The sequence below is a fragment of the Hirundo rustica genome, chromosome 3, assembly GCF_015227805.2.
Source record: "Hirundo rustica isolate bHirRus1 chromosome 3, bHirRus1.pri.v3, whole genome shotgun sequence".
NCBI lineage: Eukaryota > Metazoa > Chordata > Aves > Passeriformes > Hirundinidae > Hirundo > Hirundo rustica.
The window spans coordinates 1,018,826-1,032,836 of record NC_053452.1 but is presented as its reverse complement, the minus strand read 5'-3'; the positions used below and the strand labels follow the sequence as shown (position 1 = coordinate 1,032,836).

Genomic DNA, 14,011 nt, shown 5'->3' with positions numbered 1-14,011 from the left:
GCAGGCGCAGCGGCGGCGCGCGGCGGGCGTTGTGCGGCGGCGGCCATGGCGGGGTCCGCGGGGTCCGCGGGCGGCTCGGCGCGGAAGCGCCTCATGAAGGAGGAGGACATGACCAAGGTGGAGTTCGAGACGAGCGAGGAGGTGGACGTGACGCCCACCTTCGACACCATGGGCCTGCGCGAGGACCTGCTCCGCGGCATCTACGCCTACGGTGGGCGGCGGGGACGGAGCGGGAAGGGACGCGGGGCGAGGGACGCGGGGCCGGGGGCGCACGCCCAGGGCCGGGAGCGGTTCGTGCGCCCGGGCCGGGCCGGGCCCGGATGTGGGCCCTGCCGCGCCTGCGCCCTGCGGCCGGGCCTGCGCTGACGGCGTGCCTCGGCTCCCGCAGGGTTCGAGAAGCCGTCGGCCATCCAGCAGCGAGCCATCAAGCAGATCATCAAGGGCAGGGACGTGATCGCGCAGTGAGTGTCGGGCACGTTCCCTGCCTTGGGGATGGAAGCGGGATCGGTCACCCGTGGGGCCGGGCCGGTGCCTGGCGGGGTGTGGGGAATGAGCTGAAATCGCTGGGACGCCGGGACAGGTTGGCCAGAGCGGCTGTGGATGACCCATCCCTGGAAGTGCTCAAGGCCGGGCTGGATGATGCTCTGGGCAGCCTGGTCTAGTGGAAGGTGTCCCTTCCCGTGGCAGGGGGGATGGAGCTGGATGTGGTTTAATTCCCTTCCAATCCAAGCTATCCTGTGCTTTTATGATGTGACAGGCAAAACAGTGAAATTGCCTAACTTGTTGTGACCCTAACAGTGGTTAATGCCAACGTTTATTAGGATAAGTTACTGTAAAAAATATAAAAATATAAAGATGAAAAAGGGTATGCATCCCACTGAAAAATCCATTCTGCTGCAAATTACTAGCCTTGCAAATTGCATTGGCTTCTCTGTCATTTACATGGGAAGAAGTATATGTGTGGCAGATGGCAGAAAGTTAAAACGCTGCTCTGATAAGGAGTGAACGTGCCAGAGCTGGGGACCCTGGAGTGTTGTGTCCCAGGCTCTCAAAGCTGCTTGACAGCAGATCAGGCTGTGATCGTGAGGAGCCCTTGTTGGCACTGCTGAGTTCTTGGCCGTGGAGGGGTGGAATGTGTTGAAGTTGTCTGTGCTGTTTGTCCAGACATCCAGAGCATTCACCACACCTCTGTTTCTCAGGTCGCAGTCGGGAACAGGGAAGACAGCAACATTCTCAATATCTGTTCTGCAATGCCTGGACATACAGGTAATCTCACAGCAGCACATGCTAAAAGTAATTTTTACTAAATCACTGTAATCTTCATCATTAAAGTGTGTTCTTTAAGAGTGAATAGATGAAGCTTTACGTGGAAATCTTTTCATTATGGGCAGTGAACCTCAGACAGAGTTCTGACTGAGAACTTGACCAGACTCTGTAACAAATCAACTGTTAAAGCCCGTCTGGTAAAATAAATTCCCTTTGTCATAATCATAAAGTTGTCTTTAGCAGCTGACCTCTTTCGCCTGTTAGGGCAGAATTAATCTCTCAGCAAGCAGAATTGTCTTCAGACAGTCCTGACAGCATCATCAGCCTGTCTGAACAACTGCCACACATTGCACAGAATCAAGCCCAGATTTTGGACTGGGAGCAGTTTGCTTTTGTTCTGCTCAGGGGCATCGTGTCCACCCCGTGGTTTTGGGCTATAACTCGGATGTGTAGCTGCAATCGAATAAAAGGGTGGTTTTCAGTGGGCTGGGGTTGTTACTCATCTGTCACTGCCTGGGGACATAAAAATAAATAAAGGGTGCGTGTTCCAAGTGGAAGGGGCAGCTTTTGCTTTATTTCTCTAAAATGCTCATAAGATGACACTTCAAAACTTTGTCTCGGAGTCCTTGGGCAGTGCAAGGTGTTTGAACCAAGCACACCGAACTGAAGGGCTTGAAATTTGGTCTATTCTGAAGAAATGCACACATTTGTTGGGTTTTTTTTTTTCCTTTGGCACAAAATTCAGTGATGAATCTTTCAGCTGTGGCATTTCCCAGCTTCCCTTCAGTGAGATCCATATGCCTCTGGCCTGTGATTAACTTCCATGGGATTCCCTGTTTTAACCAGGTTCGCGAGACCCAAGCCTTGATCCTGGCGCCGACTCGGGAGCTGGCTGTGCAGATTCAGAAGGTAGGAGCGTTTCAGTCCCTGTCTGGAAAGCGCTGGCAGGGCCTGGGGACGCTGCTCTGGTGTTCCTCTAGCAGAGCTCAAAACACACCTTCCACTTTTTCTTTCTACTCCTGAGAGAAATAACAAAGTGCCACCTGATACAGGGCCGTTTGCTCCTCGGCGTTGTGTTCAGCACTTTGGCAGTCTGAGGTTTTGCACAGCTCCGACTGAGTTTTTAAGGCCAGCACTTCTAAAGCAGTTGTGATCCCTGGGGAACTGAGTCCCCAGTGTTTTAAGGCCTGCTGTTGTGGAGGTTTGGCTGTCAGACATTAAAAATTCCCTCTGACATCTCCTCACAAATCACTGATCCGGTTCTTTGTATCCGCACAGGGGCTCCTGGCGCTGGGAGACTACATGAACGTGCAGTGCCACGCCTGCATCGGGGGCACCAACGTGGGCGAGGACATCCGCAAACTGGATTATGGGCAGCACGTGGTGGCTGGCACCCCGGGCAGGGTGTTTGGTAAGGAAATCCCTTTTATTGTAACAACATTGGTGTCAGTGTAACCTCAGGGAGAACTGGAACAAGGTAACAACTTGCTGCTGTTGTGCCTGGAAAAGGACCGATGGAAATCAGTGTTGGTATTTCCGTTTTCTCTGTGTTTTGTTTTTCATTGTTGAGGTGACTCTTTATGTGGTGGCTTTGGAGAAAGGAGAAAGTGTTACAGTCCCTGATTCTTGAAGGGGATGGGAGCCAGGCCTACGTGGATGCCAAACTCAGGCTCACATTTTCTGTGTCCTGCTGGTTGCTCCATCTTTGTGAAATCAGGTGCACTTGCAGCTGGTACCTTGTGGTTTCACTGCACAAAGAGGTTAACACTTCCTGTTCAACATTTACTGTGGCAGTTACCACAGGGGTGGTGTTGGCCTTCAGGCTCACATCTTCTGGGTCTCTGAGAAGCACACAGCCCTTACACAAGCTCCTGTCACTGGGAGAGGATGAGCTGGTGAAAAAACACAAAAAAAACCCCTAAAAATTAGCCAGATTGAGCTGATTCTCAAACAGGACTTCTGGATCTTACTGACAGAAAGTTCATCTGGCATTTTGTATTTCTCACACCTGTCCCTCCTCCACCAAAACTGGCAGTGGTGGGAGCAGTGTGGGCTCACTTTTCAGAGCATTCTCATCTCACAAAGTGAAATCTTACAGATATGATTCGTCGCAGAAGTCTAAGAACTCGGGCCATCAAAATGCTGGTTTTGGATGAAGCAGATGAAATGCTCAATAAAGGTAAAACATTTATCTCCCTTTTACTCGCTTTCTTCTTGCCTCTTTGAGATTCCAGGGTGTCCCAGCTAGCAAGCCCACTTCTAAAAGTTGTTTTTTTTAAAGTTAGACTATTACAGTTAAGCTACACAAAATGCCTTGTGTGATGTTACTGATTCACGCAACAATGTTCATCCCATAGCTCAGACCCAGAACAGAACTCCAGATCAGACTGTGAAAGAGGAGGATATCTGGGAACAGGATGTGCTAACTGTGCTGTGTGGCTTGATTTGCACTGCAGGCTTCAAGGAGCAGATTTATGATGTGTACAGGTACCTGCCTCCAGCCACACAGGTGGTGCTCATCAGCGCCACTTTGCCACATGAAATCTTGGAAATGACCAACAAGTTCATGACAGACCCCATCCGCATCCTGGTGAAACGGTGAGTGAGCTTCCTTGGGGAGGACAGCGACTCTGAGGTGCTGCAGCCCAGGCAGTCGACAGTGTTAACTGATTTAAATGTACAGAGAGTCTCTCATGTTCCTTCTCACCATTTCCTCAGTGTCTGCAGATGTGCTCATGCCCTGTGTTCCAGCAGGGGCTGACTTACCTCCCTGACTTTATCCTTCTCCAGTTCTGTGTGCTGCTACTCAGCCTGGCTGTCCCCTCATTCTCTTCATGGAAATCTATCCTCACCCAATACCTGAGCTCCCCCAGAGGATTTTTTAGGCTTCCTGTTACAATTTCCTATTACATAGCAGGCAAAAAACCCCAAAACCTTTAGCTGGCTGATCCTCAGTGTTTTTGGAGTTTTCAGCTGGTGGTGTCACAGGTCCTTGTGCACTGGAACTTGTGAGGAGTCTCCCTCTTGCCTGAGCTTTTACACTCCCTCATTTAGTACATTTGAGTTTCTTGAGACTTTCTTCAGTCTCTCTTGTCAAGAAGCTGGAATGTAAAAATGATGAGGACAGAAATATTCCCCTTTGGAGCTGTCTGGCTGGAGCAGAGCAGTTCCAGTCTCTGCTGAATGTGTCATATTCAGGGCCTTTCTTAAAGCTGAGTTTTCCCAGGACTTCCTGGAACAACTTGGACTCCCTCTGGACCCGGCAGCCCGCAGCACAAGGGGCAGGGGTTGGTGTCTGGTGCGGCACACCCAGCCCTTCTAACTGCTGTTCCCCTGCTGTGCTGTTCTGCCCTGCAGTGATGAGTTGACCCTCGAAGGAATCAAGCAGTTTTTCGTGGCTGTGGAGAGGGAAGAGTGGAAGTTTGACACCTTGTGCGACCTCTACGACACGCTGACCATCACCCAGGCTGTCATCTTTTGTAACACCAAGAGAAAGGTACAGGGGCCGTCAGAGGGGCACGGTGCCTCCTGAGTGTGACTCAAACAATGTTGGGTTACTTAAGAGGTCTGGTTGCTCCCCCCATTTGGAAATAGTTCAGTAGGACCATGGGTTAAACCTTTGGGATGTGCCAAACCTAACAGAGGCAGGCCTGATACAGCTGACAGGAACTGCCTTTTTGGAGAAGTAGGTAGGAATGTGCTCATTCTAATTGCTTGTAATTCCTGGAGCAAAACCACACTTCCTGAATAAATGCTCTTAATTCATTTCCTTTCAGGGCTTGTGGAGCCCTGTATCACACAGCTGGTGCTTTGTAGGGATTATTTACTTCCCTTTGTCCCAGAATGCTCGTGGAAGTGTCTCAGTGCATACCAGCTCATCCCTGCAAACATTCTGGAGCTCAGCCGCTGCGTTTGGCTGTCTGAGCAAAGAGCTGACCCAGGCTGTGTTCACAGGTCGACTGGCTCACAGAGAAGATGAGGGAAGCCAACTTCACCGTTTCATCCATGCATGGGGACATGCCCCAAAAGGAGAGAGAGTCCATCATGAAGGAGTTCAGATCTGGCGCAAGGTGAGCGCCCCAAACAGCATCGCTCACATCGGTGCTGCCTCAGGGCAGGGCAACCATACTGCCTCTCTCTCGAGGCTTTGTTCAGCTCACATTAAGGGGAACTCTGGTTTCCAACTATCTCCTGTGGTGTCGGAGGGTTGAGAGATTGCCACTTTCCAATGAGGGATGATCACACCTCTGGCTGTAGAATGAGTCTGTTCAGTTTTGCTGAAGACGTTGGGAGTTGCCGCACTTCAAATACATCAAGGAAAAAATGGTTGTGCTCCATCCTCAGTGTTTTGAACCCTTGGGAGCATTATCCCTTCTGAAAGATCCAAGCTGGTTCGGTGCATTATTCCCACTGAAAGATCCGAGCTGGTTCGGTGCATTATCCCTTCTGAAAGATCCAAGCTGGTTCGGTGCATTATTCCCTTCTGAAAGATCCAAGCTGGTTTGGTCCTGTCTTGAGCAAACTTTGGTGATAGCGCAGGCAGAAGTGTGGGTGCTGCTGGTGGGATAGCAGGGGATGCTCTGTGCTGGAGACTGGGCGTTCCCAGACAAGCCCTAACCGTGCCCTTCTCTTTGCAGCCGGGTTCTTATTTCCACAGACGTTTGGGCTCGAGGCCTGGATGTGCCTCAGGTGTCGCTGATCATTAACTACGACCTGCCCAACAACAGAGAACTCTACATCCACAGGTAGGCTGGGGCTTCCCCCAGGGCTCTGGGGCTGGGGGAACCCTTCCTTCCCACACTGGCTCCATTCCCTCTTCCCCCTTCCCCGGGCAGAATCGGCCGCTCGGGCAGGTACGGCCGGAAAGGCGTCGCCATCAACTTTGTGAAGAACGACGACATCCGCATCCTGCGGGACATCGAGCAGTACTACTCCACCCAGATCGACGAGATGCCCATGAACGGTGAGTGCTGCCTGAGCAGCCTCCTCCTCTGGGAGGAACCTGGAGCAACAGAGCTGTGCTCTGCTGCCCCGCTGGGCTGTGGCTCTCTCTTTTAATTCCTTCATTTTTGTCTCCTTTCAGTTGCTGATCTTATCTGAAGGTCCGTGGTTAGCAGGAAGTTGTACCATTTGGTACCCTCCATAATTCTCTTTTGGACCCACATCCTTTATCGTATTTTTGGTCATATGTTCTTGAGTTGATCTACTTGGGAACTTGTGTAAATATTGTCTCTACTCCACCCATGTTTTTCAATAAAAAAAAGGAAGTTTTACCATAACCTGTGCTAAATTACTTTAACCCAGCATAGTAAGAGGCCAGGAGTTTTGAGATACTGCCATGCTTGGCTAGCAAAATGAAACAAAACATTGGACACTCCCCGTATCTGGGTTCATAGAATACAGGGCTTCCTGTTCCCTACCATTTTGTTGTTGTTGTGCCATGCCACCCGATGTGCTTTTAGTTTCCTTAACTTAACCTTTAAGGCTCAGACATCTACAGGAAAAATCTGTGGCCTGGCCCTAGCCTGCTGTAGGAAAATCGACTTATGAGATAGCCAGAAATTTCCTGTTGGTTTACATCTTTCTGGGGCCAGAAATCACCACACTTACTGCGCCAGATGAGGATTTCCCATCCCAGGGAACTTGTCACCTTCTGCACCTCTTTCTGCTGCTGTACCTCGTTCCGTCTGCCCGCTCACCTGTGCTCCTGTGTCTCTGGCACGATGCTGTACTTTGCCAGCTCGAGGATCTCCCGTGCACCAGCCTGATGTTCCCAACAGCACACAGACAGAAGTCGGGAAGCACTTGGCTCGTTCTACCAGGAATACCAATTGTAAGGGGCCGCCCATGGAGGTGAGGCCACTACAGCCCCGTGGCTCCCAGTGCCACCAGCAGGAAGGCTGAGGCAGCATTCCCAGTGGGCACACACATGGGACAGACACACGCCGTCCACGCAGGTCAGTGTTGAGCACCAGCACCCTCAGCCTGCCCCTCCCCCTGGTCACCAGTGTCCGGCCTGGGCCCTGCAGTCTGCTCCAGTGACCAGTGGCTGGACACAGCCCGCAGCTGCTGGTTACCCACCCTTGCACACCGCACTGTGCCTGCCCTCCCTCGGTGGCTGGCCTTGAGACACGAGTCTGTCCTTAACTGGCCCTTGCAGAGCCTCTCTTGCGTCCACAGAGGGAGTCACACATAGAAATGGAACCCCACACCCTCCAAATGGGCCTAGGCCTTGTCCCCTTCATTTGCCTCATGCAGAAATCGCTATGCCCAGACCTAGAACTGCTCCAGCTCCTGGCTGGCTCCCAGGCCCCTTACCCTGATGCTGTCTAAACCCAGCTCGCTGTTCCAGTAACACCACCTCACTCCAGACGTGCAGCCCCTGTGACCCCAGCTCCCATTCTAGTCCCTGGCACTGACCTCTGTGCCCACAGGATGGAGTCCTCTCTTCCAGGAAAGGGTGAGATGGGATTAATGGCCGACAGGGCCAAAACAGCAACCTGCTGCCACATGAGCACCCCCTTTATCCCTTAAAACATCGGTTTCCCACACCTCACTAGAAGTCATCTTGACCCTTCCCTTACCTTCGATCCCTCCCAGAAGCTCCAGGGGATTTTGCACTCATGCCACAACTCCGTGGCAGCGTTCAGGAACTCTCCCCCTACGAATCCCAAGGAAGAGTCCAGATTAAGCCTTGCAACTCCTTCTCCACGTGCTGGGGAGTTCTGCTTTTGCCATCCCTGCAGGGCACAGCCTCAAATTGCACCTTCCTGGAGACCACGAGCAGAAAGGGCAGCGGTGGCCCTGCGAGCCCCTGTGCGACACTGGGTTAGTAAGAGATGAATCACCAAAGCACTGGCTTGTTTGAATAACAGTATTTAATCTGTACAGGTTGAGATATGATAAAATGCGACATTCCTACCTCCTCTTTAGCATCATTCCCCTGGAGCTGAGCCCTCGCCTGCAGAGGGCAGGTAACCACCGCTCCCCAGCAGTTCTTTGCGGTGCAAAAGTCACAGTGCAATTGCTTTAGTCCTAGACAGGTGATTTCCCTCACTCGAGAGAGGGGAGATGTTAAAGCTCAAATGTTAACGGGAATTGTTACCATTTAGGAATGCAAAAAAAGCCCAGCTATTGCACACAGCCATTTCCAGCTGAAAGTACAGCAGTTAATTACTCAGCTGCCTGTACGCTCCACACAGCTGATACCGATTTAGCCAAGAATGAAAGTAAAGCCAGTAACAAGATTTCAGAGTGATACAATTGCTGGAGGGCAGAATCTGACAAGCAACTCCACAAGTCAAAAGCGTGCTTAAGAACAAGCAGGAGGTTTTCCTATACAGGGAGGGGGTATGAGCTGGACAGAGGTCACCTTCCAGAGACAAGCATGAGAGGAACATCGGCTTCAATAGAAAGCTATGAAGTACAATAGAACAAATCTGTTCATATAATTGTCAGGATAAGTATTTGACATAGTTTATGTAGTAGAATACAATACTTGAACATCTTTTAAAAATAAGCACGGATTTCATTTCATATATACACAACCGATTTTAATCATGTACTGAAAATAAATTACAGGAAATAACTTTAAAATGCAACAGAAGACAAGAGTTTCACAACAAACATTCCCACTGATTTTCCCAAGGGGGTGAGAGATTGCAGTGCTCAAGGCAGGTAAATATCACAAATATATCAAAAAACTTCAAATCGTTGATGCATTCACACATTTACATGAGCCACAAACATTCCTTTACAGGAACTGCACTTAGCTACCACAGAACCAGGTTTTGCCATAAACTACAAAACTTTGATACAAAATCGTATTTATATATTTATATTTCATATACATGCCCTATCTGTGATTTCTTAAAAAATAAAAACTAAACACACTGTACAGACAATCCTAACTCATTGCTTGGTAGCTGTAGGCAACATTTTTGGATGGAATTTCTTCCCCAGTAGAATTAATGGCAATATTATATACACGAAGGCTAAACTGCGGAAAAAAAGACAGCTCGGATCCGATCTGCGCCTCCCTCGGGCCCAGGCCTGCGAGTTCAAGGCCAGACGCCCTCTGTGCCGAGCCACCGCCTCCCTGACACCCCAGTTCTGCGTGAGGAACCAGCACATGCAGCTGTGGAACACTGGCAAAAGGCAAAAAGCAAGAGACTGTAATGGAGTGGCTGCTCCCACGGCTGCACGCACCAACGCTCGCCGGAGCTGGCGACGCTGGGCCGATCGTGACACTTCCCTGAAGTCAGCTCCTGCAGGGGACAGCTGCCCCTGGAAGCCAGAGCCTGCACGGACTCTCAGCGCTGGGGAAGCTCCCCATCCCTCCCCCAAACGCGGGGCACCAGCACCGTGTAAAACGGAGCCCCTCGCTCCCACCCCAGCGCGCTCCGTGGCACCCGTTCCACTGGGAAGCTGAGCGCTGACAAACTTAACTCTTCCCCGGTGATGGCAGCGATCTGTGAAGCCAATCACACTAAACTACTTCTACAGTTGATTGTAAACTTTGGTTTATTTTTATTTATTTTTCTTTTTATTATTATTATTATTGAGTTCTCATGGTACAGCAAGCATGGCTAGGATGAGAGGGCAGAGTTGAAGAGGAGACGAACTGTCAGTCTGTCTTTAGTCTGGCATGGTGGGCCACCTGCTCGGTCAGGCCTGCTTTGATAGAGTTTTTTACAGACTGCCTCATATGATCCTCCATCAAATTATCACTCATGGGCTTCAACACCTGTGGAATGAGAAATGTGCAAAAGAAACAAGAAAATGAGGTAACCAAGGAAAATAAGATATAAAATCATATAAAGAGATGAGACTCGAAATCATGAAAAAACTTAGAATGATGAAGTCTGACACAAAGTGGCATGAACTGAAAGAGAAATGAATTTTTGCTGCTAGAGTAATGAGGTTAAAGCAGTCGCATGCTATGGACACGAGTGATACCCCTCCTACACAGCAGTAATTTCACTGAATTCAAACCACTTTACAGTTCCTAGAAGATGGATGTGCAATTCCATACCCCGTATGCAGCATCAGTCTGGTATGGTTACAGCATTTATGCAGACCGGCCCAGACGGTCCAGCTTATTGTCCTATATGTGTAAGTGTGAACACTTCAGATACAGAAAGAAAGTTAAAAATACTGGCTAGTTTTTCTTCTTGTTATTGTTGGATGAGAGTCGCTGTCGCGGCACTGATGTAAGAGCACGACGAACCGTTCGGCGTCTAAGGACTTCAAAGAGTTTGGAAAACACCTAAAACACGAATTCAGCTGTTAGGAAAAAAGGCTCTCACAACACGGCAGAAACTCAATCAAGATCAGAAAAAAAAAAAAACAAACAACCCTGATTGCCAGTAACTTCTCACCTTCCTGGGATTCCTCTGAAGCAAGGAGGGAAAAGAAAGGCAGAGATTCAGAAAAATCAACAGCAAGAATGATTATTTAATCAGAGTGACTCAGACAGGACCTGCAGTGCTTTGCATATTACTGGTGATGTGCAGCTCTAACAGCAACGCTGCTGAGGTCTTTTAGAGACCACCTTCCTCCAGCGCACAAAAGGCAAGCTCCCACCAGCATAAGGCAAGTTCTCCCCCTTCCAGGAAAGGCAGCAGCCCAACCAAGCCTCGTGTGCTCGGGGTATCCTGCAGCAGCAGCACTGGACAGCCTCAATTTTAATCACTAGTGAGCGGTGCTAACTCAAGATTCAGTTACTGATGTATTTACTGATGATCGTTTCCCTGTTTTTAAAAACCCACTTTTTCTGCTCCAGTGTAACTCAAAACCTGACTGGGCCCCAGATAGCCCTAAGTGTACCAGTGCCTAGGACACAGGAATTTTCCAGCTGTGGAAGCAAGCACCTGTGCAGAAGGCTCCAGCTGCTCACGCCTCAGAGGACACACTTTAGTGTCACCCCAGATTAACTCAGTGCACCCTTTATTTCCAGTGACAACAGCAAGAAAGTGTTTCCCTTCTGCTGACACTGGACAGAGCTAGTCAGAACGCTCCAAAATTACAGGAATTCTCTACATTAGCCTTACTGGCACAGCTGTGTCAACAGAGTTCAGGCAGCAAAATCTATGCAGAAAGTTTTCTCCTCCAGCTCTGTTGTCCTTACACTCACAGCTTTTCTTTCAGGAATTTGTTGAGTATTCCTTGCAAACAGCAGCTGCACCCACTGAAGCTGTCACAGACAGCACAGGTCTCCCTGGTGTTAGAAACCTGCTGTGCACCCTCTGGCAGCAGCTGCTGAAAGCCATCACCCAGCCAGTTCTCTCCAAGGACTAATCAATTCCTTCCACAAATAAGGAAAAACTTTTGAAGAATCCCTCCACTCTTTACCATCAAAGCACGTACTAAGTAACCTTCTGTACCTTCAGCAGCACTTCCTGGATGATATCCTAAGCTTATTTACCATTCCTTGTGTGCAGCATCTGTTCCTGAAGAGAGCAGTCACGCTACAGAGCGGATTTTCCCTTTGGCAGCACCAGCATTCTCCATTAGGTCTAACCGGCTTTTCCCTCTCAGCACTGAATAGAAACCGTCTGAGATGTCAGCTCAAGACAGCAAGATTTTGCAATAAAAGCAGGTACCAACCTGTTCCCATATAGCTTCAGCGATCTGATCGATGGCTGTTCCAACTTCTCTGAATTCCCCAGAGTACTTAACGTATGCCCAAGTACAAAACGATATAAGAGCCATCCCCAGCACGAGATTACACAGGGCAGCTATGGAGTTCATGCCGAGGAACCCAGTCAGTCCTGAGATTATGTACATGGCAAACATGACTGCAAAGAGAGTGGCAGGGGTACGAGCAGCATAAAAGATGTTTTTGCCATCGTTGTGCTTCACAAAGTTTGCATAGATCTCGTCGATTTCCACTTCCAGTTGCTCCTGGTAGCGCCGGCAGAACTCCTCCCCTCCCATCTTCTTCACGGAGCGGAACTGCCGGATGGCGCTCTCGCGGAAATCCTGGTGCTTCTGCTCCAGGTCCGACGGGGCGATGTAAGGCTTATCTCCCCCACACACCTGTGGGAGCAAGCACAGGGCACAGAGTCACACCCTGAGCTTCCCTCGCTGCCCTGCTCCCCCTGCAGCTCCCTCTGCTCCGGGAGCCCCGCGCCCCAACAACGCTGGAACCCTGGGCACTGAGAGTTCCAGGCTTTCTGTGCTCACAGGCACTGACCCCCAAGCAAACACTGCATTGGACCTGAGCCCGTGGAAAAGGCTCCAAAATGGAGTGACAGCACTGGGATTGTGGGTGTGGAGTTTGGATAGAAGTGTGTGATAGCACAGGGTGGAAAACTCAGAGTTTAAGGGTTTAGAATATAGTAACAGATATAAAGCAAGAGATTTAGGGCAAAGGCTGAGTCCTTCTTTTTCATCTTCTTCTTCATGGGTCATATTTTGTAATTGGATAGAAAAATCCGTATTGCAGGCCACAGGTGGTTGGTTATTGGGTTAAAAGTAAAAATAATTTAGGTGTCATTTCATAATTGGACAGTTTGTTCTTAAAAGGCCTTGTAGAGAGATAGAGACGGAGCCATTTTTCACTTTGTTAGCTAGAACTCACAGCTTGTGAGACTACAGCTAAGAATTAATAAACATCTGAGTCCAGACACAAAACAATGTCTCTTGAGTATTTAATCCCGGCTCTGACAAAAAAAGAAGATAAAGCCACAAGGCAAAGGTATTTTGGATCATGGCAGGGCAGGAGCCTCCCCTGTCCAACCACACACAGACCCAGAGCACAGGACTGAACTCATACTTCCACTGCTCTCTCCTGGCAAGCCCAGGACAGCACAACAGCCACGTGCACATCCCTGCTTTTTCCCAGAATGAAGTCCTCCACATCCACCAAAACTCCCTGCAAAATGCCCACCAGTCTCATCCCTCAGGACAGTTTTTCACATCACCCAGAGCGTGTTAAACACCAGGAGCTACTGAGGGATCAAGGGGCCACCACACAAATAAGTGCCACTGTTTTCTTACGCTCTGAGACACTGCACCTGTTGTTCCTTACATTTCAGGCCATATGGGGGACAGTATTTTCGTTATGCACACTCAGCAAAGGAGGGCTTTGCTTCATGCGGACAGCTCAGAAGCTGCAGCAAGAACTACCTTTACATAACCGAGTTTTAAATCCAAAGAGTTCCCACTTTTGTTCTTAAAAATAGAAGTTTCAGAGCTGTGTCAGATCAAGAACATCATGAGACATCTGGATAAAGAACTTTTCCATAATCTGTGCATATCTCTACAGTGATATAAAAATATACAGTACCGGGGAACATTACTATGGAAACAAAGTCTGTTTAAAAGAACATCTGTTTCTGTTTATTCCCTGCTCCAAGTTAGAAACCTTACAGCTACAGTTATCTCAACAACCATTCAAGATTCGAGTTTGGAAGGCAGACTTGGCACTTATTATAAACAACACATTTACTATTTCAAGGCGTTTTCCAAAATAGAAATAGAGGAGTTCCCTTAAACCAGCAGAACATTCTCCAAACGGCCTGCTAACAAATGGAGCTGGCCTCTCTGCCACTAGCACTAGGTCTAACTTCAAAACAGAAAGCTACTTCAGCAATTAAGACCACAATTAGCCTAATTAATGGGGAGCTATGTTTGTAGCATGCTCTCAAGCCTACTGGTCTTTCTGGTTGTACAGTTTCACCGTAAGTGCAGTCCTGTTAAGCTTTACGAGACATGTAATGGTTTTCAGAATTTCCTATGA

General features: G+C 49.1%; 2 protein-coding genes across 7 annotated transcripts in view; one reads left to right on the top strand and one right to left on the bottom strand.

Annotated features, from left to right (window-relative positions):
• Positions 1-8: 8 nt before the first annotated feature.
• On the top strand, positions 9-6,545 carry EIF4A3 (eukaryotic translation initiation factor 4A3). Its single transcript, XM_040059462.1, has 12 exons — positions 9-211; positions 389-461; positions 1,200-1,266; positions 2,113-2,175; positions 2,545-2,677; positions 3,365-3,445; positions 3,723-3,864; positions 4,624-4,762; positions 5,221-5,336; positions 5,904-6,011; positions 6,102-6,229; positions 6,350-6,545. The coding sequence occupies exons 1-12, from the start codon at positions 46-48 to the stop codon at positions 6,364-6,366; spliced, it is 1,233 nt and encodes a 410-aa protein (XP_039915396.1). The 5' UTR covers positions 9-45; the 3' UTR covers positions 6,367-6,545.
• A 1,581-nt stretch (positions 6,546-8,126) lies between these two features.
• The window catches only part of ATL2 (atlastin GTPase 2), a 38,318-nt gene continuing 32,433 nt past the window's right edge, over positions 8,127-14,011 (bottom strand). The window contains exons 13-16 of one of the 6 annotated variants that reach the window (XM_058419733.1): positions 11,875-12,306; positions 10,647-10,661; positions 10,424-10,534; positions 9,875-10,012 (exon numbers count right to left, since the gene is read on the bottom strand). In XM_058419733.1, the coding sequence (XP_058275716.1) occupies positions 10,427-10,534; positions 10,647-10,661; positions 11,875-12,306 (555 nt within the window). In that variant the 3' untranslated portion in view covers positions 9,875-10,012; positions 10,424-10,426. Of the gene's footprint in view, positions 10,535-10,646; positions 10,662-11,874; positions 12,307-14,011 lie in introns of all 6 variants that reach the window. The other 5 variants (XR_009207628.1, XM_040058367.1, XM_040058373.2 and 2 more) reach the window with 5 other exon arrangements.